This window comes from Eublepharis macularius, chromosome 2 (genome assembly GCF_028583425.1).
Source record: "Eublepharis macularius isolate TG4126 chromosome 2, MPM_Emac_v1.0, whole genome shotgun sequence".
Taxonomy (NCBI): domain Eukaryota; kingdom Metazoa; phylum Chordata; class Lepidosauria; order Squamata; family Eublepharidae; genus Eublepharis; species Eublepharis macularius.
In genome coordinates, this window is record NC_072791.1 from 22,792,401 (window position 1) to 22,819,740 (window position 27,340).

At 42.0% G+C, this 27,340-nt stretch overlaps 1 protein-coding gene across 1 annotated transcript in view; it reads right to left on the reverse strand.

Annotated features, from left to right (window-relative positions):
* WDR20 (WD repeat domain 20) overlaps positions 1 to 27,340 on the reverse strand; it is a 50,556-nt gene that overhangs the window by 4,070 nt on the left and 19,146 nt on the right. Inside the window, exons 2-3 of the mRNA XM_054971382.1 lie at positions 16,931 to 17,113; positions 10,596 to 11,876 (exon numbers count right to left, since the gene is read on the reverse strand). Of these exons, the coding sequence (XP_054827357.1) occupies positions 10,596 to 11,876; positions 16,931 to 17,113 (1,464 nt within the window). The remainder of the gene's footprint in view (positions 1 to 10,595; positions 11,877 to 16,930; positions 17,114 to 27,340) is intronic.

Here is a 27,340-nt window from a genome sequence, read left to right on the forward strand (position 1 = left end):
AAGGAACTCCCCGTCTCCATCCTGCTTCTAGCAGTCCTGGGAAAGGGCAAGGCACTGAAACCCCATCCTGATTAGTGGCTCTCTTATTGAGCTACTCGTAACTTTCAAGGTTTCACTAGTAAGATTCGAGCCTGGTAGTACCTTAAAGACTAACACGGTTTTCAGGGCATATGCTTTTGAGTCAAAGGTCCCTTCATCAGGTACCTGATCTGATAAAGGAAGCTTTGCCTCTCAAAAGCTTATACCCTGAAACGCTTCTTGGTCTTTTAAGTTGCTATTGGATGCAAAGCTTTCTGCTTTACTGTAGACCAACATGGCTACCCAGCTGAACTCACTGGACCCTGCTTGCTCTGACCTGGGTAGCCCAGGCAAGCAAGTTAATTTGGCAGCAGCTGCGATTTGCCGTGTCCTAATTTAATTGTTTTGCTACTGTTACCCAGCCCAAATGTTTGGGATGGGGCAAAGTATAAACCTAAATGAGTCATTCTTCTGAAAAACGGTATTTGATAGCATGAAGTGCCATGCTTGCTCCCTTCTCTCTTACAACCCACCAGTATGTCCTAATACTGCATAATTCTAAACCCTGCCCTAGTTTCTAAAATTGGGAGGGGGGGGATACAATTCCACAAGGCATTTGGAAATCTTTACATGCACCTTAAAATCTTTTGGATCCCAGCCATTTCTTTGGAGCCAATTTTGATTCCAATGAACAAAGTACAAGTGTTTAGGATCAAATCTGAAGCAAGCACCTCATATGTCAACAAGGCAGTTCAAATGCAACATGACATAAAGGAGGGCCTACAGTGGCAGCATAACATGTGGATTGTGTTCCAACTGCAGCCCCTCTTGGACAGAAGCCCATGTGCTACTACTGAGCCTGCTACTGCGGAAAGGGCGGAATATAAATCGAATTAAATAAATACACACTCTAGTAACATTCAGACTTAATTACTGTAATGCATTCTACTGTGGGGCTGCCTTTGAAGACTATCTGGAAAGTGCCTCTGGTCAGAATATGGCAGTATTAAAGTAGGATCAGCCACAGAGAACATTTCACTGGTATCAAAAGAACTTCACTGGATCTCAGGTGGTTTCCCAGCACTTCTGTGTGGATTTATAAACCTGGGATGACAGCTTCTTCAAGGTCACTTGCTCCTCTTATGGAGCACCCACCCCATCAAGATTCATCTCAGGCCCTTGTGAGTGGCATGCAGTCACTGGAGAGGAGCCTTTTCTAGGGTGGAATCCTTGTTCTGCAAATCCTGCCCAAATTCATTTAATGCCTATGGTACTAGCAGCGCTTTTTTTCTGGGAAAAGAGGTGGTGGAACTCAGTGGGTTGCCCTAGGAGAAAATGGTCACATCGCTGGTGGCCCTGCCCCCTGATGTCCAGACAGAGGGGAGTTGAGATTGCGCTCAGTGGCGGATTCGTTTTCGTTTTCCCGGCCATTTCAGATGTTCCTCTCCGCAGGTCCGGGGGGAACTGTCTGAGCAGCCTGACTGGGCGGTTGACCCGCGAGGGTTAACCTCCAGGACTCCCAGTGAGGGAGCCTGGATCCGGGGCGCCGCGGGAAGAACCCTCTGGAAGTAATGCAGGGGGTAAATTGCCCGCTTGCTCCAACGGAGGCCGGCAGACTTGCGCAGCACCGCGTGTGCTGCCGGGCCATGGAGAACGGCAATAAGCAGATTTAAGGTGAAAGCCTGTAAGTAAGCGAATCCCTTCTGATTCTTAAGCGTATGCGAAGGATTGGTGGGAGCTGAAGCTAAGAAGGCGCGGATTTCTTCCCCCTTTACTGAGTTTCGGAACTCAGTTGGCATCCCCCCCCCCCAAGATGGCGATGAAAAAGCAGAGCCCAGCAATGAGTAAATCGGTGATGGCGACGCTACAGGGGAAGGGGGAAACTTTGGAAGAGTTGGTGAGACAAGCAGTTTTCGATGCTGTGCAGCCCTTTGTAGAGAAACTGAATGAAATGGGGCAAAAGGTTGATTCAGTGGAGAGCGAGGTGAAAGCCATTAAAGAAACAGCGACCGGAGCAGAGCAGTCTGCGCACGAGAACGCAGTACTCATGAAAGCAACAAGTAAGGAAGTGAAGCTTTTGGAGAATCAATTAATAGGATTGCAAATGGACCATGCCCAAACGGTACTGCGTCTTCAGAATGTAAAAGAGGAGGAAAATGAAAATTTAAAAGATGTGGTGTCTGGACTTTTGGCGACATTCGCAGAGGCAACTAAAGAAGAGTTAAAAAGCGACATCTTGGAGGTCCGGCGGACGTCTTCAAAGTATGTAATGAAGCGGCAGCTGCCTCGCGAGATTATTATTGACTTTTCATCTAGGAAGACTCGGGACACCATCTTATATAATTCGTACAATGTGGACTTGGATTATTTGGGCAACAAGGTTAAAATTTTGAAGGATGTTCCATTTTTGGCTAGTAAAAGAAGATTCAAGTATAAAGGACTTGCGGCTTTCTTGAGGAAATGTGATGTGAAATATAAATGGTTGTTTCCAGAAGGCGTTTTGTTTAGTTATAAGGATCAAACTTATAAGATTACATCAGAAGCCCAGCTGACAGACTTTTTGTTCAATCATCAGGAGTTCCATCAAGATGAACGTCTGAAGGGGAAGGTGGGGGGGAGGAGAGAGCGGGCACAGCTGCTCCAGCTGCGCAGAGAGAATTGAGACCGAGACGCAAGGGGGGGGGAAGAAGATCTGATCCTGAATATGGCTTGTACTGTATAAGATCTACTAATCTGATCGCATGTTAGAAAGTTAACTTTTAAGAAAAATTGCAGCATGAAGGGAATACAAGAGATGTAGTGTAGTGTTTATTGTTTGTATGTTGCTCTTCCCCCTTTCCCAGCCCCCCTCCCCTTTCCCCCCCTTTTTCTTTCCCTTGTATTTTTGTAGTTTTTTGTAGTTTTCTATGTTAGATATTAAAAAATAAAAATTTTCAAAAAAAAAAAAGAGAGAGAGATTGTGCTCAGTGGCGCAGAGGGCAATCTCAACTCCCCTCTGTCTGGGGATCAGGGGGCGGGGCCACCAGCCATGTGACCATTTTCAAGAGGTTCCGGAATTCCGTTCCACCGTGTTCCTGCTGAAACAAAGCCCTGGGTACTAGTATCCTGCAGGTGCAAGGTAAGACCCACCCTGTTTGCTGATACTTTTAACAACAGAGATCAAGGAGAACTACTTTTAATATTTTACAACTTTACTGCGAGATCAGTTAAATTTGATACTACTACTACTACAGTATTTTAGATTATTGATCGGAATTACTCATAAGGCAACCTGGAGTGTCTTTATGACAGAAAGGCAGGTCAAGAAGTCCTAAGTAAATAAATATATAGCCTTCCTTCACTTTTTCTTACAAGTTACATGTAACCTCTCAATTTAAAAACTGGAGGTTTATCCAAGCGAAAATAGCCCAGACTAGCCTGAGATCATCCAAGCTTGGAAGTTAAGCAGGGTCAGCCATGGTGTGTACTTAGATAGGAGACCATGAAGGAAGATTGCTACGCAGAGCCAGGTGATGGTAAACTACTTCCACTTATCTTTTGCCTTGAAAGCACCACGAGGGATCACCATGAGTCAGCTGCCACGTGACAGTAATTATTATTAAATGACTGTTTATATATTGCAGTTTACCAAAGTGGTGGAGCCTGGCAGAAATGTATCTGTCACATGAGTTCTTAACCCTATATATGATAAGGCCCGTCTTCTAACCGTGCCATCTCCATTGGTGAACATTTCCCAATGCGTGTACATCAGCATCGGTTCTTCAACCCTATCAAAGTTACATAAGGTTTCTTTCGTAGAAAGGGAGTGGGGCTACAGAGTGCACACTCAGCACACTCAAGATGCTTCAAAGTAGATGTGTTTATCACATAAAGTATCCAAGGCAATACCTTCACAAGAGCATCTTGCCTTGGTTAACACATGCCCAACTATTCAAGTTCCAGTGAAATCACCACCCAGTAGAGTGCGAGCCAATTTTCTACTACTTTTTATTTAGGAAGGCAATTCAGAGGACGGGGATGATCCAGCCGTTATCTGAATACCCTGCCTGTTTCCTTCCTGTACAGAGGGGGTACTGGATCATCCTCATAGCCTTTATATAATATGCTTCAGATGTTTTAGGCTTTAAAAATTACTTACTAATGATAGAAGAGCATCTTATGTCAGAGGAGGGCTCCTTGTGCCTGAAGAAGGTGCCACTGTCAGTCAAGAGGAGTGGCAGGATGCAAGCCATTGGCTTGGACCCAGAGGTGCAAAAGCAGAAACAAATGGACTAAGTACAGTTCTGTTCATGCAAGATCCTGTGCAACACCGAGCACTTTCTCCCCATATATTGTAGTGCTCAGAAACTGGTTGCACAAGATCTTACAGCAAGTAGAAATGCAAGTCAGGATACAGTAAGAGTGACTTGGCACAAGTGGCTTCCCATGGGCTTTTTCTTGCATTTCCACTTAAGCAAGAGCTCTAGCACAAGCGGAAATTTTGCACTGGATCCAATCGATTATCTCAACAGAAACTCGGAATCCCACTGAAGTTTGAACAGTTTTTCTTCTAGAAGTCTTAAGGAGATACAGATTTCTTTCAGAATCTCCATCAATGAAGATCCAAGAATTAATTGATGGTTAATGAGGAATCTCTGCTCTAGCTATGAATTACAGTCTGTTCAGAAGAACCAACCACATATTGTGTATACCATTCCTATAAGGCAGTCTAATCTCACATACACATGTGTTATGCATAACACATTTCATTCAATTAGTAATACCTTTACATGCTCAACGTAATCAAAATGTATGTATGTAGCATATCACACCAAGGAATGGCTTAAGATCACTAAACTTTGTAGAAACAGATATGACCAGAAGCACAATCACAGTAATATTTTCAGAGGAGTTCTTGTAACTGAAGCACAACAGTTCAGAAAGCAGGGCTTTAGTACTTACGTAAGGTAAAGGTAAAGGTAGTCTCCTGTGCAAGCACCGAGTCACTGCAGACCCATGGGGGGGGGGTGTTGCATCACGACATTTTCTTGGCAGACTTTTGTTATGGGGTGGTTTGCCATTGCCTTCCCCAGTCATCTACACTTTACTCCCAGGAAACTGGGTACTCATTTTACCGACCTCGGAAGGATGGAAGGCTGAGTCAACCTTGAGTTGTCTACCTAAACCCAGCTTCCGCCAGGATCGAACTCAGGTAATGAGCAGAGCTTGGTCTGCAGTACTGCAGCTTACCACTCTGCGCCACAGGGCTCCTTAGTACTTATGTATGATACCGTTTAAGAATTAAACTCAAGCCAGAGCAGAGAATAGCTCTGAGAAAGTAGCTGCTAGAAAATGGTGTGTGTGGGTGGGTGGGGGGGAATCGGGTTTCTGAAGCTTCTCTTGAAGACGGTTGGCCTGGAGAAAGCACCTCCTTGCCTATCTCAAACACGAACAAGATGAGAAGTCTTGTTTGGAAAGAACACTGAAAGCATTGTCCAAACCAACTGGAACAAAAATCTATCTGCGGTCTTTCAAAATAGCATCACTTGGAGGGTTTTCTTCCCATTTAGGTTTACAACTTCTCCTGAATTGTTTGTTTATGCACCATCTCTTTGCATGTGATTAATTCTGACCAGCAAACCTCAAGTGCTTATCTCAATCTCATCGATACAAGAAAGAGCTTGAAGAGACTCCCCAACTGAAACAGCTCCTGTAGAATCCAAAGACAGCCATTCTCCATTCCAATGGCTCTTTAACGGATTTACACAATTATCTTAGCATCTCTGATTATGTAAGATGGAAACAGCCGTTTACCAAATCCACCACGCACCATACCAATCAAATGTACTTAAACGAGCTGTTTATATAGTGCAAATGGACACAGAACAATGTCAGAGGTAAAAACTCTAACCCAACATTTGAAGTAGATATGAAACACTCAAAGGGTTGTACATGAATCTTTTAGAGATATAAAACGGCAATTACAAAGACAGCAGTTTCACAGTGGCCATTTGTCAAGGAAGGCGCCAACTGCATAGGAAAAAAAGGTCCCGGCCCATGAGAAATCAACGTATTAACTTCAGAAGCACTACTGACAGTTATCTACATGTTACAGTTCAGTCACACTTTTTTTTTTATTTAATGTCAGTATACAGAGGACAACCCCGGTAAATTATTCTGTAATGTCAAGTATTTAGTAGGGTTTCTTCAGCTGAAACAGTGACATAAAACGCTAAAAAATAAGCAGTATGAAACAAACATGATTCTTTTTTTTAAATTATAAATATACCAACAATACTTATTAAAGCTTCATTATTATTGCAACAGTCAATTTAAATTTAACAATTTGTCATGTTAGAAAGGCTCTTATGAAATTTATTCAATTTGTCAAGAAATTAGATGGACGTTTATAAAGAAAATACATATGAATTTTACTGTTGATTTTTTTTCACTATATCATTACAATTTTGTACAGTATCACCTAACGTGTCAATTTTGTACACAGATTTCATAAATGCAGGAAAACTTGCTTTTTTAAAACTTTACACAAGTTATGTGACAGTAAAAGGAGCTGGTATTCTCTCTTAACACAAGCAGGCCAGCAGATATTCTAAATGCAAGTGAAGTAGCTTTAACGTGACAGAAGGGAGAGAGAGACATACACAATCTTTTCAAGTACATAACGGAGTCCCCTACTCCATCCCAAATCAAGCATTTAAAACAACACATTTCCAAACAAATGTTTCAGGAATTATTCCTTTCTGTTCTGGATACCCATATTATAAGGCAATGGCTCTCTCTGGAATTCACAGAACTGACCCTTTTCTCTGGAATTCACAGAGCTGACCCTTTATCAACTGGTCAACTTCTTAAACTGATGTATAAGGCTACATTAATCCTGAAAATGAAGGTGTATGGCGATTTCGCAAGGAATTCTCAGGCTTCCATTTGCAATCTATGTCTCAAGAAGCTCTGCACTTCTTAACCAGAGCCACCACAAAATGAAGACTAATTCTGATCTTCCAAAAACATCCCTGAATTCAAAATTATGCCAAATGATAAAGGATAGTAACCTCCCTACAACAGCACTTTATATATTTCAAATCTCAATAAATGAAACATCCCTTCCCAAGGAGGATTTAGTAGTAAATGGAACGTCTTCTGGTGCCCCTATACAGAAGTACAAGATGTCTGTTAAATGCTTTAACAACAGAACTCGTTTGAAAAAAAAAACATGATGCTGTACTACAGTTGCTGATTACTGGAAAACTTAAGGATGTTCTATAATTTAAATCTAGATTCTCCTGTACAATATAGTTCAAATAAATATTCTAAATCTCATGTGCATTTTTTGTTATACAAACTGGTAACACATTTACTCTGCCTGGGTGTACATGCTGCCATTCCACTCAGCTATTTTCGTTACTGTACAGTCTTATGAACTTTCAGGATAAGAAGTGGCGCATTTCCCTGAAACTGCACACGAGTCTGCAGAGGGTCTGTCTTTTAAGCAACACCTCTGACTAGAACCAAAGTGTGACTGAAGCGCTGCAAAAAGAAACACAAAGCCATCCTCTCTGCCAGTGTGACTTGAACGAAATGGCCAAAAGATTTACAATGCAGTTTGACTTTTCCCAATAGTAAAGTTCGCATGTTTCACACAGTAATTACTGGGACGCTTTGGTGCCTGCCAAGCAAGCAGTTTCTCCGCAGATTAGTACAGTTCAGAAGACCTGCTGAGATAGGAAACACAGCTTCATCCTACATTTATACTTCCATTTAAACTTTTTGAAGGGAAGCTGAAGACATGGGAATGCCAAGGTTTGTAGTGTAAAATCTTCCCACTCTAATGACAGTATGTTTCCACTCTTTGGGTTCCTGATACCGAAACTATGAAAGAAGGCAGTCAAATCTAAGATGCGTGTTCTAAGGAATGAGCATCTGTTCCTCCCCTGTTCTTCTGCTGAAATATAGTCTTGAATCCAAGGCAAGATGAGGTTCACAGAATGGACCTGTCCACTTCCTATGCAGCCCTCGGCACCCTCCCAAATGTTGTGTCCCCCGAGGATGATGGGATTTCCCAGGATGCAATGTGGGGAATCTGCAGTGGGAGGGGTGTGTGGCCAAAACCCTCTACTCCCCCCCTTCTCTACTCCTCTTCCACTGGCAGAAAAAGGAGGCTTGGATCCAACCTGTTCCACTAGCTATCCTGCCTGCACTGATCTGCAAAAAAAAAAAAAAAAAAGGTTGGAAAAGGCTGGTTCAGTGACAGGAAGGTTTCAGACTGGCCAGGCGATCTGCCTCGGTGGGAAGACTGAGATCCTTTTATCCATCTGATGCATTCTGGCAAGAAGTGGGGAGGAAGTCTAAGCAGGAAAACGTGGTGATTGCGGGGAGGGGAGGTGCTCTACGAATCTCAGGGGCAAAATGGTAGCCGCTTTATAAACTCTCAAGGAAGCGCAGCTTTGCTATGGGACTGAACTACAGGCATGACAAAAATAAGCTGTGTATAACCCAGGAGGAAGAAATATGTTACCATGAGTGTTCTGAAGACTCATTAAATAGGTCTAAAGTTTAGTAAGTGCTCTCCTATAAAAGAAAAAAGGATGCTTATTAACACCTTTCTGGCACTAACACCTCCCCGGCCAGAGCCCTGTAAACATATCGCTTAATTTGCTAGTTTAGGCCAGCTACATGAGCATGCTGACTGCAACAATAAAGAAATGAAAGAATCTGATACCCACTCTAAGTAAACTCATCCTAAACAACATGGCATTTACATCAGTGTGCGATATTAGTTTTTAAAGACCGAGTGAATAGCATCAGCATGGAACTTACCTTTAGTTAAAGATTTCCGCATTGGCCAAATACATAAATCCTAGCTTTTGGTACTGCATACTCTATCTCTGAAATATCTGAAATGTGCTCCCAAACCAAAGCAGATGCTATATGTAAACTGGTGGTTTAGTGAACATAATTTGCATCTCTTTTTAAGTACCTTAACAAAACGGAAGCAGCCAAACCAATGCTTTTACTTTTGAAATGATGATTAAGTGGAAGGGCAATATTTATCACCGTGGCAGGCCTACATTACCAATTCGCCTTCAAAACTAGCGGTCCTCTGTTGAAGTACAAAGATGCCCATGATATTAGCAGACAAGGAGTGATGCTGTTTTGTCATTTATTCTTAAAAAGAGCACATTTTTCCAACTGAAAAAGCAATGCCATACATTTCCGATATTTAATCGATTCCAAATAAGGCATACAGGACAGAAGAGAGTATGTTTGATAAGTTTTCACTTAAATACTGAATTCGTATCACATTTTTGAAGACATGTTGGAAATTATCACAATGGGCTTTAGTTTCTATAGGAAGGTCTTATGTATTCACTTCCTGAAACCTGCATATTCCAGGAAGTCTGGAAGTGCCCAATACTATGGATGATTACCAATAGCTATTTTCACATCTATTCCAAGTGTATCTATTCATTGCTTAGGATACATACCACTCAGCGTTTGTATGAGTGCTCTGGACATTGCCAATTTTCAGCAATGGTCTCTCACACTGCGTTTGATACCGTAAAGGCTCACTACCCAAACCCTCATGACTGGCATTTTGAGAGGCACAGGGTGGGGTAGGGGTTCCTACTGCAAAGAAGATGAGCACAAGACATGCAAATGTTTTTTTTTGGGGGGGGGGGAGTTGTACCATGTCGGTAGACTGCAAGTTGCTAATAAGAATTAGAGAAAAAAAACAAGCCACATCAGCATAAGGTGCTAAAAATTAAGAAGCTAATTTCAGATTTGCTCAACATGAAAGAAGATGTTAATACAGCCACGTTTAAGCTGTGCACCGAATGGAAAATGTGCAAGTTAAAAATAATTTTTACAAGGAAGTTAAAGTGACAGAAAAGTCAGTATGCAATACCATTTAACCAAAGGAGTTTTAAAAGTGACATTTTTGTACAGAAATTTTTGGAAGAGATTCGAGTGGTAAAAACTGAAATATTACAATGCGTATTTAAGACCTATTTATTTCGATTTTAAACTGAGACGCTACAAGCGATCATCAAGATGAGCTCTGAAAGAGAATTAAATATTCTCAGCACTCACTATCTTTTGAAGAAGAAATCGAGAACCTAACTGCCTTTTGGGATTTCCACCAAGCAAGTTTATTCAAAACAATTGCTCAGAATGCATTGGTATATTACATCAAACCACAGCTTGCCCAAGCTGGAGTTGTTTTATATTCCTGAATGCCCTTACAAGTTTCACCCTAACTGATTCTCAGATTTGTCACAATAATGTCATACAAAAATAGCTTTGAAAATATAGGAAAACTATCAATGACACTTTGGATACACGACACACACCTCTGGCTGGAAGGCAATGGAATTTTGAAAGAACTTTACCTGGGCCAGACACCTCAAATGGTTCAGAAATATGGCATGCAGTATCCAAAAGTATGGCTCTGAGGAAGTAATCCTTTTTACATTAAGCAGAAAGAAATTTATATTCAACATTCAGTTATGTTTTGAGAAAAAAACTACCTATTCAAGTTCTACTTCTTTGATGCAGCATTAAGGATTAAAACTTACCACTTTACCAGGCCTTGCCCATGTGCAAATAAATCCCTCCTGACAAGCAGTGACTATACAGTCTTCAAGAAAAATTAACACAGTCAGTCTTTCGTGTGCTATCTTTTTACAGATAAGAGGCTCTAACAAAGGAACATCTTCCATTCTGGGACAGAGAGGCGTTCCCAAAGTTTTTGCTGGGTCCGTTTTGGTTTTAGTAACTAGATTCAGTTTGTCACTGCTCTTACTGGATATATGTCCCATGCTATGATTTCTCTTATGATCTTTTTCATGGTGTCTTTCCTTCCGGTCATGTAGTGATAAGGTTGCAAACTTACTAACGCCAGAAGCAATGGCACCATCCATGACACTGCTTTTACTGCCAGAATTGGAGACTGCAGAATGCGGAAGGCTATTTGATCGTGGAAGAGGAGGGGGCACAGAGTTCCCAGGAGTTGTTATGCTGTTCCCGTTACTTCCTGGGTTAGCTCCACCACTTCCTGCAGGTGGGCTTGTGGCATTCATGACATTGGTGTGTGTCCTTGCTCTTGAGAGGGGTAGGTGAGGGAAGAGGATATCTTCTGTTAGGTCCCATAAACACAGTTGTGTGTCCTGGCCTACTGAACCAAACCTGTACGTTACACTTACTGGCCGACTGTCTGTAGAGTTCCTTTTTGATAACCTGGACTGCGTGCTGTTTGCTCGATCTCTTCCGAAATGGAGGTGGTCTTGGAAATCCTCATCACTGCCACTAAATTCCATTGGGTCGCTTTCTTCTACACTAGTGGTATACGGATCAAAGGCCACAACACTGACCCATGATTTGTGTCCATGGCCTCTAGCTATCACTCGACAGTCCACAAAAGACCAGACAGTCACCAAGTCATCCTCACCGCCAGTTACGATGTATTTTCCATCTGGGCTCCAACACGCACAAAGCAATCCTCCAAAGTAGCTTTTCATTGTACCGTGCAACTCCACTGAATCAAAGTTAAACACCCGAAGAAAACCATCCTGGCTTACACATGCCAAGAATTTCCCATCTGGGGAAAAAGCAAATTCATTCAGAGCCCCTTCACCTACTGTCCATTTAAGCAGAGGGTTTCGTGTAGATTTGCTCTTGCAAGTGTGGACTGCAAAGCTTTCTCCTTGTTTAAGTGGCTGATAGTGTGGGGCTGTGGTACCACAATTGTGTTCCACATTATACAAGTACATATTGCCACTGGAATGAGCTACTAAGAAAAGGCCTTCTGAACCTGGCACCCATTTTACACAGGTTACTCTGGACTTGTCTATTAGTCTCTGAAAAAGAAAAAAGGTACACATCAGAGTCTTCTCAATTTCTCGCTTCGCATTTAATAAGATGCATTCAATAATTCACTGCCATATAGGACTGAGATGTGTAGCTATTCTATGTGCATAAAAAGCAAGCTTAGGATGGACTTCAATTATCTAACTGTTAGAAGTGGGAACAGTCTGCCTGATTTATTGAACAAAATTTAACATGAGAGAACATCAAACTCAGGGAAGCCCTATACGTTGTACTGGGGGGGGGGGACACCCAAAACTGCTCACCTATAACAAGCTGGCACAGACACAGAAAGCAAGAGACTGAGACACTCACTTGAATCCATCCTTGGAAAAGGCAACCTAATATGAGGGATCTAGACGAAAACGGGTATTTTCAAATCAGTGGCAGGCTGGGGTAATAATGGGATTACTCCAGAAATTCTAATTCCAATGCACTGAAGTGAAAATGGGAAGAAAGCATATCATTGGCATAACAGTAATGGTGATCCCAAAATACAAGAGAAATTTACTTGGCAATGCTGAAACCAGTATGAGGAAAAAGACATCTAATATCTAGAGAAGTTAAATGTCTTTCACATTGGTACAAAGTACTGCTTTTGGCTACAAATGAAGGCAGCCAGCTACAAGTGACAACAGAAGAGAATTTGGAGTTGCTTATTCTGCCGTCAATTACTTTTGCTGGGCTCTTGTGAAAAACCAGTGCCATTTGATCTGCAGGTTCATTAGTTTTAAATGACTATATAATTATTCTGCTAATCTAAGCCATTCAAGCACAGCACCAAAATGGGGAGGAATCAAATGACAGCAATACTGGTTTATAGGTACTGGCTATAAAACTACATCTCCTTTTTGGAGCTGAATATGAAGGCTTCAACTGAGAAACAATGGTATTTTTTTCACTTGTACAGACTGTTCTTGTATCTTTGCCAGGCCAGGCAGCTTGCCCCCTACCTGTCAGCCTGCAGTGATCCACACAACGGTCAGCTCCAAGCTGGACTACTGTAACTCGTTCTACATTGGGCTGCCCTAGGGCCTGCTCTGGAGGTTACAATCGGTCCAGTTTGCGGCCGTGTGTGTTCTGCCTGGGACTCCGTTCTGGTCACATATTACAATGGCCCTGCGCCAGCTGCACGGGCTTCCAGTGGAGTTCCAGGTTAGGTTTGTTCTGGTCTTAACCTTCAAGGCCCTTAGTGGACTGGGACTGATATACCTGTGGGACCATATCTCATCCTATATTCCCTGGAGGTTGCTCTGGTCAGCAGATAAACAGCTACTGGTGATCCCTGGCCTCAAGGAGGTTTGCCTTGCCTCAACCAGGGCCAGGGCTTTTTTAGCCCTGGCACCTACTTGGCGGCAGTCTCTTTCTGTGGACCCTGGTCACAGCAGGGCTTGTTATTGTTTTGCTGGGCCTGTAAGACGGAGATGTTCCACTAGGCTTATGGTGACTGAGACAGGCGGATCATCCAACCAGCCCCTCCCAGTGGGGGGGGGATATGTACCCCCAACCCAGTATTTATTAAATTTTGGCCACCTTGCCCCATGGACCCTGAGGATATCTGAAATGTGGGGTGCAATGTGGACTGCTTTAGGATATTTTAGTATTTAGTATGCTGTTAATCCGCTCTGATCCCGCCTGCAGAGAGAGTGGACCAGGGCTTTTTTTCAGCTAGAACGCGGTGGAACAGAGTTCTGGCACCTCTTGAAAATGGTCACATGGCCGGTGGCCCCGCCCCCTGATCTCCAGACAGAGGGGAGTTTAGATCGCCCTCCACACCACGGCATGGAGGGCAATCTAAACTCCTCTCTGTCTGGAGATCAGGGGGTGGGGCCACCAGCCATGTGACCATTTTTGCCAAGGGTGATTTTAAAAAACTCCCCCCTTGTTCCAGCTGACCCAAAGTGACATCATTGCATGGTCCTGAGTTCCACCATTGAGTTCTACCACCTCTTTTCCCAGAAAAAAAGCCCTGGAGTGGACAATCAATCAATCCACATAGAAGCTTCACACTCAGGGCTGATCGTATCATGGGCATAACCCTTAAAGATTACAACAATCTAAAATGCAGTATGAAATGCAACAACTGCATTCTTGAGAACAGCCTGCTTACCCGCAACTGGTATTCTTCAAGTGCTCAATCGTGCAGCCATGCATATGGGACTCAAGCCTGTGCAGAGTATTGTTTGGAATCTTCTAAAGCTAAGCTAGAAATATTTTTTGACCAACAGCCCCTTGTCCAAGAATGCACACACACCTGCCAATGGTCATCACTTTCTAAAAGCGGTCCTCCATGCCGTAAAGGCACTCACCTGTGCAAGGAGCTAGAAAAAACTCACTCAACAGAAACAGAGGATAGCAGACAGGAAGTGGCAGTGCAGCTCATGAATTTCAAGGAGAAAGTTCTTCCTTGTGTTATTGTTGCAGCAGTCTAAGAACTGACTGGGGAAGCATGGCTCCTCCCGCTTGAGGTATGCATGCTCTCAACAGCAACTAGCATGAAAAACATTTCTAGCTTAGCTTTGGAAGATCCTTTTTTCAGAGTAGAATTTTCTTTATTTAAACTATAAACTATAACAAAAACTACAGACAAGCATAGAAGATAAAAAACAACATTCTGAAAAAAAGACACACTAACAATACATAAACAAGTAAAAAAACCCCTACAACTACACTACAGGTTGCGTTCCAATTACCCCCCAACAAATATGTATCATTTCTAGAGTCTCACTTATTCTAAGTTAAACATAAGAGCCCTCTTTTTTTCTATTGTTCATGTTTCTTAATTCATAAATCCAGGCCATCAAATCCTTGTTATCCATTTCATGTGAAAAGTCTATAAACGGTTTCCATTCAGTCAGGAAGTTAACTGATGTCCTTTCTCTAATCAATGAAGTAAGTTTTGCCATTGGAAATCCTTAACGATACTTTAAGAGGGTTACAATCCCCTCTGTTTGGATGCACAGAAACCACAAAGACCTTTTCTTCTTATTTGACAGAAGACATCCAGCGACATGCAACATAGCACGTCCACTGAGTAACTGCTACCAAAACTTGCTGTATTTGTAGACGACACAGGCATCACCTTGGCAAAAAAAGGCGTGACTCTAAGTGGTACAGTATTGGAACACAGGACAGGAATGTCAGTTATACAAAAGAGAAGAAAGGTTAAGTGGCAAAGGCAGGACACAGTTTACAGGAATGTTCTGAACTGTCTCCTAAAGAACAGGGCTGTGCAAGAAACTAGGACTCAAGCCACCCAATAGCTATGATTTGAGAAAGAGTCAAGACCAGATGTTTGCACTGGAAATCCATAAAGTGTTTAGCATAATCACTCGCACTGGACAGCCTTTCCAAAGCAGTGGATGGGAGACGAGACCTTCTGGCATCAGTGCTTCCCAGCAGAATTAGCATTGACAGTAAATGATGCTCTATTCTAAAATGACACCTACTTCAAACAACTGGTAGGCCAGCATTTTGGCATGGCCACATGAAGTTCACCAGAGGATGAAGTTAAGATCATTTATATTGAGTTGTTTCACACAAACAAGGAGCAAGATATTAAAGCTAGTACTGTGCCCTTTATTAAATCGCTTGAACACTCCACTACAAACAAGGCTTGCAACTGGGGTGTTTTTTCCTTCTTTCAATAGCATGTCATAGTTGCATCAATTGAAAAGGATAATGAAAATATACCAAAAGTAGTTCTGTGACATATGTCTGTTTGAATTGTGTTGGCCCATTAGTGGGTATGTGAATAATGTTCTCTGACTAGCTAAAATTCCATAAAAGTAATTGATCTCACAATCAAGGTCCTGTGTCCAAAAAATTGCTTTACCATCTCTGTGTAGCCTAAACTGCCTTGGGGTTCTTTAACAGCATCCCCTCCGAAGACTCCTGAAACTGAAGCAGGTTATGAAGATAACATGGAAACCAGCTGCTCAAAGTAATAAGGAATCTACTAACTGCAAATTAAATGGAGTTCATTCAACACAGAGCTAAAGTCTGCAAGATACCTTAGCTTCAATGTGTGTACAGCTATCTGAAGCCAAAGTGTTTCACTCTAGATATGCTCCTTATTCCTCTACTCAACTGTCTGAGAAGTCATCCCCGGTCTCTAAGGCACTTTTCAAAGAGAGACTTGTGCACAGGCTCAAGTCGACTCTGCCCCTCCTCCTAATCACAAGCTCACACACTCCTCCTTTTCGTTTTTAAGCAATGATCCGTGACATCTTTGTCAGCGTTTTCACTCAACTGTTTGCAAACTGGTTTTGAACACCTCGCCACACTGTGATTTGACACTATAGGCAAAAAAATGCTAATTCTGGTGGAACGCTAAACAAAGTTAGCCCACAAACTGAAACTGGAGTATGTCAAGAATGTACCAGCAAGAGGGGGCGGGGGGAGCACTGAGCTAAGGGGAATGAACAGCATTGCATTGGAGGGCACTGTTGGGTGACACATCAAAGTAATCCTGCCTTCCAGCAGAAGCTGAGGTGGAAGTCTAGAAAAAAGCACATCTTCCATACGGCAAATGTTCACCAATTGCAGAGGCAAATAAGGCCTTGCCTGGAGAAACGCCTAATTGATGAAAATCCAACTATCTCCAGGCAAACAGCCAAATTCTGTCTCTATTTGGTTAAATTCCATAATAAAAAGAATAGCCATACATAGTCAGTCCTGCTCTATTTTAATGTCAATGTTTTAAATATTAGGATTCCTGCAGTTCCCAGTGAACTATATACATTTTAAGATAAGATTTTAAATGCTGACTGTATTTTTCTATGTCCTTTACATTTTTACGCTGGATTTAACTATTCTATTGATTGATAAGGATGTATTATTATGGTCTCTGACCGCAAATAAATTCATTCATTCATACGGCAATGTTTCAGCAGTGGTGCCACAGTATATGTAAAATAGAAACATTTTCCTATGATCATTCATCAAGGCAGACTGCTTCAAGGTGGAAAACTGGCAGCTACGGAGAGGAACTTTCAATAGAACATAAACAAGTTTGCATGCACCAAAGAGTAAGACTTCCACTTACTTCCTCATTAAATAGTTTGCTAGTTTCTTTTTTAATAGGATCTATAAGTTGCACCTGGCCCGCAGAGAAGCCCACTAGTAGAGAGACGCTTTCTGCTGTGGCTGTTAAGTGATTGAAGTCATGACACGTAGGTTGTGTTCCTTTGTATATCCTTTTATCTATTGGTTTACTCAAGTCCGCAGCCTGCAAAGAGATTGAAAACAAGGTTAGCAACATGTGCTTTACAACAGAACAAGCAAGTCTAATGTCTGTAGCAACTCCCAAGCCTTGGCAGAACTGCAGAGTTTAGAAAGACCAGCTTTAAGCATTGTCACCTTCAGTGTCAAGTTAATCCGTCGCCTGTGCAGTCAGGGGGGGGGGTCGCTTTATTTGACCAGCAGCAGCCCAGGAGCTGGGGATTATTTTGCCACAAACCGGCTTGCTTACTAGTAGTCAGGTTTTAAGGCTGGCACCATCTACTAAGCTAGCTCTTGCACTCAGGTGTTTATGTACACGACGCACAAAGTCTTTATAGAGTTTCATCATTAACTCACAGGAAGTCTCCCCCTCTGCGCACCCAAGACACTAGCAGATTATGCAGTGATGAGAGCTTTTGGCTTGGATGTGAGAAAGCCAGGCCTGGGCCCTACCCACAGAAGCAGCAGGCACAGTGAGGTTTTCCCTGGGTTTCCCCAGCTCTCTGATGATGGGTGGGCCAACTGGCACACTTGTAGGCTGCATTTGTGCATGGGTGAGGGAAGGACGTTTTGCCCAATTCTACCTCCTCACTGCAGTCTCTCGCGACTGGTGGCTTTTTGCACTCATAGGTCCTGCGGCTATTGCCAGTGTCTTTATGGAGGCTGCAGAGGGCTGCTGTGGGGAAAGGAAGGCAGGGAAATAGCTACCACCGTGAGCCCTTCCACTTGCCTAACCTGAAGATCCAATCCTTCATCCTGTGGTAAAAAAAAATCCGGTTAAATGAGACAGAGTATATTAGTAACAACAGTCAATTCTTGGGGTAAAAACAGATCTTACACTCAATGTAGGTGATAAAAGGGGCAGCTCTATTGATTTCTGACTTCTCTCTGTAATCTTCATGCATTTTTACCCATTTCCCTAATCTTTTTTTTTTAATTATAAAGAATTTTATTCCCTAATCTTGAAGCATATCCTTGGCTGCCACTGACTAAGGTAGTGAAATTCACAATGTGATGATGTCATGGTATCAGTCAGTGCGAATGAAGGTTATGGGGAGATGAAGAAGTCAATATTTAAAGAATGTAAGTCCACTGAATATACAGTTATAGTAAGGTCAATAGTGGAATTAGCTAAAATACGATAATCTCTGCTGTTTACTACCACATTCACATATGTAACCGATGACTTTTAGAGCAAATGACATGGTAAACAAAGCAATGAATGTTCTTTCCAAGTAACTTGAAGACTACGGTTTGGATAGTAACCAGTCTGTTCCACTGGCATCAGCGCTATCCTCCGGTGCAAGCAGTTCTCTGCCCACAGAAGGGTCCCTTGCACCACTGGAAGGCTCTTTACATTGGAAGAACACACTAGCAGGACACAGTATCATTTTATTCTATTTTTTAAGATGTGGTAAAAAGCATTGCAAATCAACCAATTGCTGAACTACAATAAAGCACAAACTAGGAAAATGGGTCAGACCTGCATGGCCCATAACAATCAGGGTAACATTTAATTCAACACAGTAAGTTTAAAAATCATTTTTTTGGTCTGTTTGGTTTGAAAGTTGTTCTTAAAGTGCCATAGTTGTGGCTCACAATTACTTGGGAAAAAATGCTGGTGCCAAATGGCAAATATTAAATTACAGCCTATACAAGATCCCTCATAATATATATACCGACATGAGGTCACAAGGTACAAAGCAGCATGTCAGAGTTATTTTGAGGCTTTAGATGTCTGAAAATACTGCAGATTCCTTGGTGGAAGCATCAAGTTGTTAATTCTCTCAACGATCAGATACTTAGGTTTTTTCCCCTAGCACTGGATATTATATTATGCTAAGCTCTTGTTCTCAGACAGACATCAAGGGCACTGATTCTAGGGATCGAGCAGGTGATGAACAGATCATAAATGCTGTGGTCTAGATTCTGAATGTGGGAGATGTGAGAATCAAAAGGTCTACTGTCATTATTCAGGCAGATCTTTTTTTGGAGACAACCGACTCAAGATTAAATCATGTCTGCACCTAGTCAGGGTCATATTTCTAGTACAATCACTGTTCCTTTCGATCTATTTATTTATTTATATTAGATTTTTAGTCCCTCCCCGCCGAGCGGGCTCTAGCATATGTGTAAATGTTTCCTCTCTACCACAAACTGCTAGAAACCCCACACAGTATGTTAAACTTTAATCAACCATACATTTCAGTTCTTATTCTGCAACCAGGTGGACTAGCAACTTGCTTTCAAGCTAAACTAGACTCATAAAAAACCAGATAGCAAAACTGTATTTGTTTTATGGAGCCCTCTCTCTTCATTAAACCTCTGATGGCAGAAGTGAAAAGCACTGGGTGTGATTTGGTGTTTGAGGAAGAATTTTCAAAAACAGTTTGATATAGTGAAACAAATTATTTATAGAAGAGTTCACACACCTGCTTTTCTTTTGCTTTCAAAGCAAACACATCTGGATGTACATCAAGGGCTTAGTTAAGAGCCTGCTGAGCCAAAGATAAGTTTATGCTTACTGTGGCAGTGAGAGTGTGAAAGACTTCAGGAGTTTTAGACACCACAAGTTTTATTTCTTACATAGAAGATAACCTTTAACTGCAACATAAAGGAACTAATGGATCAACAATGACACAGCATTTGGCTTTTACAGCTTTGGAGGATGTATTTTTCACCTTTCTAGTAAAATATTTAGAAACACAGAAACATAGAGCTGGAAGGGATCCTAAGGGTCATCTAGTCTAACCCCCTGCACAGTGCAGGAAATTCACAGCTATCTCCTCATCACCTCCCCCAATGACCCCACCCAGCAAAAGGCAAAAAACCGCCAGGATACTCCAGGTTGGCCTGGAAGAAAATTCCTTCCTGACCACTGAGTGTGGCACTAATCTGTCCAGAAGGACAGCATATAAGCACATTGTTGTTGTTGTTGTTGTTATACAAAGCAGTGATTGGCATTACCCTGGGCATGTAAGCAAGGGCCACAAGAGCCTAGCACCAGCTTATCCTTCATGCCCTCCCTCATACATTCATACTGAGTGAAAGAATCACCATTGCTGTCAGGTGGCCATCTGGCCTCCTCTTAAATACCTCCAAGGAAGGAGAGCAAACCACCTCCGGAGGACGCCTGTTCCACGGAGGAACTGTTAGGAAGTTCTTCCTGGTGTTTAGCCAAAAACTTTGTGTTTTAATTTTAGCATGCTGTTCCTGGTCCAACCCTCTGAGGCAACAGAAAACAACTCCGCTCCATCCTCTGTGACAACCCTTCAGATACTTGAAGATGGTTCTATCACTTCTTAGACGCCTCCTCTCCAGGGTAAACGTACCAGCTCCTTCAACCTTTCCTCACAGGACTTGGTATCTAGACCCCTCACCATCTTTGTTACCCTCCTCTAGACATGTTCCAGCTTTTCAACATCTTTTTTACTGTGGTGCCCAAAACTGAACACAGTACTCCAAGCGAAGTCTCACCAGAGCAGAGAGTAAAGCGATACCCTCACTGCACATGATCTGGACACTATACTTCTGTTAATACAGCCTAAAATCGCATCTGCCTTTTTAGCTACTGCCTCACACTGCTGACTCATATTCAGTGTATCGTCTACTAAGACCCCTAGAACCTTTTCATATGTAGTACTGTCAAGACAAATCTCCCCCATCCTATAATTATGCCTTTGATTTTTCCTACCTAAATGCAGAACTTTACTATCAACCTCTGTTGAATTTCATTCTGTTAGTTAACCAGGAAAAGAATGGAAGATCAAGTTCTGGTAAAGATGACGGGAGCTAAAACATTTCACTCTCACCTTACTGAGGCAGCACCTGTCAGCATTCAGCTTGATAACAGTGAAACATTTATCTGTTACAAGACAAGTGTTCAGCATGCAGATATCCTGGAGTGATAGAACAGATGGAGTCTAGTATCCCTGGCGGGAATCAAAAACAAAGTATGTATTTGCTTTGTTAAGACCCTTAGGATTTCAAGTATCGCTTGCCAGAGGAGACAAAAATGTGCAAAGCCACACTGCATAACACTATCCTCCTCCAGGTCAAGTTATGTGCAGAGGAAAACATTTTGCCTATGAGCAGCCCACAGGGTCCAACGTTTTGTTTCTAAAACCTGGAAGCTTTGGAGAAGTCCACCAGCATGGCATGAAGGCCTTGCTCCACTGTCTGTTCCCAGCAACTGCTGAACGCGGAGATTTCTTTCAACTATCACTCCGTAATCGTGGCTTTTCATGCTAGTATTTAATTAATATTTGGTGCAACTATCTGAGCTTCAAAACAGATAGGGTTACATTTTTGCTAATAAGCATCAAGGCATCCAGCATTATTCCTTGAACGTCAATGCGTAACGACTCAATTTAAGCAAAACTTGAATATAACCCTGAAGGTCAAGGAATTGGCTACCTGGCAGTCTTCAATACTTGTCAGGGATGCTTTAGGCTTTTCCTGCATTGGGAAGGGGGTCAGATGAGATGGTCTGTAAGACCCTTTCCAACCCTAGAATTCTATGATTCTTAGTCAGCTTAAAGTGAGCAGAAAGTCAATAAATTATGGAACGTTCAGAAACACAAGTTTCTGTATTAGAAAGCACTTGCCCTAAATTTTTAAACCAATCAAAGTAGTGGATGAATGACTTGAATGAACATATATAAATCTTTGGGAAAGGATACTACAAGCACGTGCCCCTGCGATCTCTTCATTTATGCCTCTTTTTCAAGACTCACTAAGAAGTTTAAGAATGGGAAGTACCTGCCTGTTGGATTTTGGGATCTCCAACCACTCTATTCAGCAAAAGGATGTAACGGTTGGAGTGTTGGACTAGACTCTGGGAGACGCAGGTTTGAATCCCCACTCTACCATGGAAGATTGCTTGGAGACCTTGGGCCAGTCACACACACGCGGCCGAAGCTACCTAACAGGATTGTTGTGAGGATAAAACGGAGGAGAGGAGAACGATGTAATCCACTTTGGGTCCCCCATTGGGGAGAAAAGCAGGTTATAAATGAAGTTAATAAATAAAACATTTTATCAATACAAGGCATGTCCCTGTACCAATGGAAGGCAGCGTCTTTAGCTGAGCAAAGTGGTTAGATACAACCTGATATAAATGTAGCCCACAACAAACACCATTTTTATTTCTCTTTCCAGAGACTGATGTATGCTTTGAAAGGGCAAATTTTTAAAATTTAGTGTGGGCTTTTAAAAAAATGTACATTCTACACTGTTTTCCAATGGATTCCATTATCTATCCCAACTCCCCAACTGTGGCTTTCAGTGATCACTGCTCCCTGCACAAACGTAACCACCAAGACTAAACACACAGCAGGCACCACAGAATCAAGTTCCACGGGATATATAAACAGAGAAGCCTAAAGTAAAAAAATCAAAACCTGATGCCAGTTTATTGGAAATAATTACACACTTCACCCAAAGTTTGTTACACATTTCAATTTCTAGAACTTAAATTAAGGGGGGAAATGAATAGGGTCAGTGACTGTGAGATTCTGCTCTATGTGATAGGACTTCACTACATTTATCCTATTTTAAGCAACACCGAGCAGTGCAGCTACCCAAGCTGTGACAGACTGGGGTAGGCAGCCCTTTTTATCCCAAGTGCCAACAAAGCACATCTATCTATAAAAGCGGTGTGCTGCCAAACAAATCGGGGGCTGGGGGGTGGATAAGGGCTGTATTGGCCAGACCCACTGTGATCAAGCCAGAACCCAGGTGACTTACAGCGCCTCTAACCCAGCTGGTGGCAGAAAGGCTCTGGGAGGTAGGACAGGGTGGGCATGAGCCATGAGTCATACTTCTTGTCTCCAGCCTCATTGCCGCTCCCCTCTCTAAAGGAGTAGCCAATCCCACCCCTCTCGTTTCAGGCAGTCTACCTAACACCAAAAGAAAATGGCCTCTTATTGCCTCGGAACTCTTAATTACTTAAAGAGACAGGTCAATGTAACAAAATAATGATTCTCTTTGACACAAAAATCTCAAGCTGTTGGTGTCCTCCTGCCCAACTACGGCACTGCTTCAGACAAGTGGAGACAGCGACTGCCAGCATCATTCAAAAAGCATTCATTTAACACGAACACCCCAGCACTGTCTATTCTGTATTGCGTCAACACCCATCTTTTGAATAAGCTTTTCAGATGGCTGTTCAGCACTGTGCATTGTACAAGTGTGTTATGCAAATGGATGAAGATTTTCATTCTTTTGTTCTCCGCAAAATTTTGTCACACACACAAAAACCTTACAGTTGATCTGTTTCTCCTCTTAACAATAATGTTAAAGTTTGAACTTGCATGACAGATTTGCATATACTTGAGACTAAATTTTCTCCAGTTCTTCTATAATAGTGGAATGATGTTCACCGTCACGAGAAAACACCTGTCAAGAGCAACTCGCTAGGATCTTCCCTTAAGATCACTTTAATATATGCTCAATTTATGCTCAATGGTAAAGCTGCTGCTTTCTATACATAATCCTTCAAATAATTTCTCTTCAAACAAGAGACTGTCCAACTGGAATGCATTTTAAGCCAACTAGAAACATTTCAATCAGGTAAGAGAAGTGCATAACCATTTGCCCAGCAGCTGATTTTATTTTTCTACACACACACCCTGCCAAGCATGTATTTTCAAGGAAGGAGAAAAGAGGCTGAAAAGATCATTTGGAACAGGAAAACCAGTAAGGGAAAACATCACTCACCCTTCCACCCACTATTTCCCTCATTCTAAGTCATACCTCCCAAAGCCACTTTTGATAAAAATGATAAGAGGTAAAGGGTGGAATCAAGACAACCTTACACAGATCTACCTGTAGCATCCAGTCCAGCCCTTAAGCAGCAGTGGTTTTAAAAAAAGAAAGAAAACACCTAAATATACCAATTAATGTACACTTATATCAAACCAGGCAAACAGCAATAGTGAAAACTCAAAGACATCACCCACGTCAGTGTATGATTATATAATTGAGTGTATTCATTACACAGCAAGTTAATGAAAACTCGCTTGAAAAACTAGTATTTAACATTACTCATGATACTAACTCTGTACTGAATTTAAACATACAGACTTGAGCAGAGATCTCCAACATGGTGCCAGTGGGCACCATGGCACCTGCCAAGTGTTTCTAGAAAGTGAGCAGGGGCAGGCGGCACTTTTACCCAGGACAGTTTCTGATTACCCAATGGAAATATGATTACCTGTGCAGATTTTTAAAAAGTTGCTTCAGCAACAGCTGTCATCACAGTACAAGGATCTTTGCTGTGTTACCATATGTGTATGCAAATTTTTTTTAAACAATATGTTCTTTTTAAAAGGTATCCTGTTAAACGCAGCTTCTGCCTAAAATGCTGAAGAGTTATTGTTAGAGTTATGCATAAACTTACTTTCTGACATTTTGTGGTCGGCTCTCCCTTCTGTGGGAAACACTTTGTGGTTGAACCCACCACCCTGCTTCAGAATTCCAAAGGTGCCTACTGACTTTAAAAGGTTGGGGACCCCTGGGCCTGAGTTTTGTTCTGATGAAAATAAGTTACCTGAAAATAAAATGAAGTTTGCATAATCGTATCCTGGGGTTGGCTAGAGAAACATTCTAATCTGCTGGTGGGTGGTTAATCAGTACACATTCTCTTCATTGCAACACTTCTCTCCAATCCTGGTTTTGTATTTTTTGCAGCATTGTAGGGATGTTACTTTAGATCATATGAGGAAAATGGTTGGAAGGAATTGCTGAGAATTATTCAAAAGGGGTCAGTCACTGCAGCCTCTAAAAATACTCATCGCAATAAACCTCTAAGCGCTTGATTTATGGTACATAAGGAATACGCAGAAATCTTAATTTGCTTTTAGCCTTGGAACTCACATATTTTATTCAAAGTAGGGATGAATAAAATGTCATTTTACAGCACTGCCTGAGTTCTAAAAATGAGACGCAGCAGGTTTATGTGGGTATTCTTAATTGACTGTCACAGCGAGAAGAGATACTGTACTATGTAAATGCCATCCACTGTCTTAAACTCTGAACTTCAGTTAAACAAATCTGTAGTGGAAATGATTACACTCCCTCCTTTCTATGGTTCCAGGAACTGAACTACAACATAATGCAGTGCTAAGGTAAAACAGATAGTCTTTCTGTACAACTTACAAGAGTCCACCTTTCAGCCTGACTTGGCAAGCATTCCATGCAAATCAGGAACAGATTTATTTGTTTTGAACAAGCTGGCTGGGATACAAGGAACCTCACACAGGTGTTCAAGCCCTTTGGTCCACGTGCCAGAACTTTCCTGACTTCCTCTTTTGATCAAAATCCCTTGCACTGTCAGGGATAGTTTCTAAGAACCCCTCAACCAGTGGAGGGTAATTTCAATTTTTTGGAGCTGCAGGGGCAAAAAATCTTAAGGATAGCCCTCTGTAGCTTGCCCAATGCACAGGTATATTTTTGTCAAGTACATCACTTGCGTAAGGGCAGAATTACCCTCAATAAGGCCATTACACACAATAAGGCCATTATGAAATAAAATGAGGGAATATCCACATATCCACGCTCCCAGAGATCAGCCCACATAAGCCAGCCAATGTGCCAAACAGTAGGAAATGACACTCCTGGAAAAGCCCAAATAATTGCTTTCAATAAATTTCGAAAGAGTTACATCTGTTGGGTTAAAAAAAAAGTGTGAACAGCTTGTGAGATTCAACACATGCTTTTGTTCCTGCATCTTATTGTAGTAACAAATGTCCAGAATTAGCACGCTTGCCACATTAAGAACCCAGTCCTAAACATCCTTTTTACTGCAAAGTCTCAACAAGTTCATTTTTATCTTGCCGTTCCACCAAAGAGCTCAGGGTGGCATATGCAATTAAATCCCCTCCTCCCCATTTTATCCTCAAAACTGCCTAGCAAGGCAGGCTGAGATAAGAGATAATGCCTAAAAGATAAGGGCTTAGATCCTATGGCCCCTTTCCGAATAGAGAAAGGCATTTCCATCAGCAGCCTGAGAGGCAGGGGTGAGGTGGATTTTGCTGACCCCTCCCCTACCAATTGCTACTTTGTCCTTATGCTGCTCATGAGGGCTCCCTCACTCCCCCCACCCATAACAGAATTCCAGGGGCCCAGCAGGCTGCAATGGGAGGGGGAGGCAAGTCAGCCACGTTCCAAATTTCATTCTAGTCCTAGAGCTCAGAAAATTCAAGCCAATGATTGGCCCAAGTTTATCCAGTAAGATTCATGGGAGAGCTGGGATTTTAATCCAGACTGCTTCCAGACTGACTCTCTAACAACTACATCACTTGGGCTCAGTACATTACTGATGCAGAAAGACAGTTTTTCAGTTGAAGACTGATTTTAAATGTTTTTTCTACATTATGGTACATCGGGATCGACGTGTTCCATTTCTTCAGCCGCAGACTGGGAAAGCTTTATCTTGTACTTCACAACCTGCACACATCCAGAAAAGACTCAGGGTAGCCTTCAAAACAACATATCAACCGTTTTCATGTATGACTAATCTCCGAAGGGAAAACAGTACTATTATTAGACAAATCTGCAGAAAATGGCTGTTGACAAACTTATTGGCTTTGATAGCTAAACAGAAACTCCAAGTTCAAAGGTATCATGTTAAGTAATATCACAATATTAGCACAGACTGTGGTGGGTTCTTCAGAACTATCTAGAAGGTCATGGTTTGAAACAGGAGAGTGATGTAAAATCATACTGGACTCTAGATATTTTGGGAGCTGGATTTAGAGATGATTTGCAATGCATATCTGGCTTCAGGAAACAATCCGGCAGGGCTCCTCATGGTCATAATATATATTGTCAATGATGATAAAACTTCATTTAAAAAAATCAAGGAAATGGTCTTGTCAAAGCTTAGAGTACTACAAACGTTGTCATACGCTGATCAGCAAAGCCAGGGATAGTCTATTCCAGTTTCTCAAGCTTCAGAATTATTTGTACATTTCAGCTTAATTCCAAACATTGTACCCAAATTGTGAATGCAGCTATCTAGACATCAAAGGGTGTTTCTTCCCCGCTATCTTTGTAACATCTACTTAAAATGGGCTGGATTCTACAAATCGTGCAGAGAAGGTACTCATGGTGGTGGATCTTCTCCCAGCAGCAACCAATGACACCCCAAAAACCAATGCTGGAGATCACGATATATGTGCAGACAAAACATCAGACGGCATGGAAGGCGGCAGTGAAGAGGGGGAAGCGG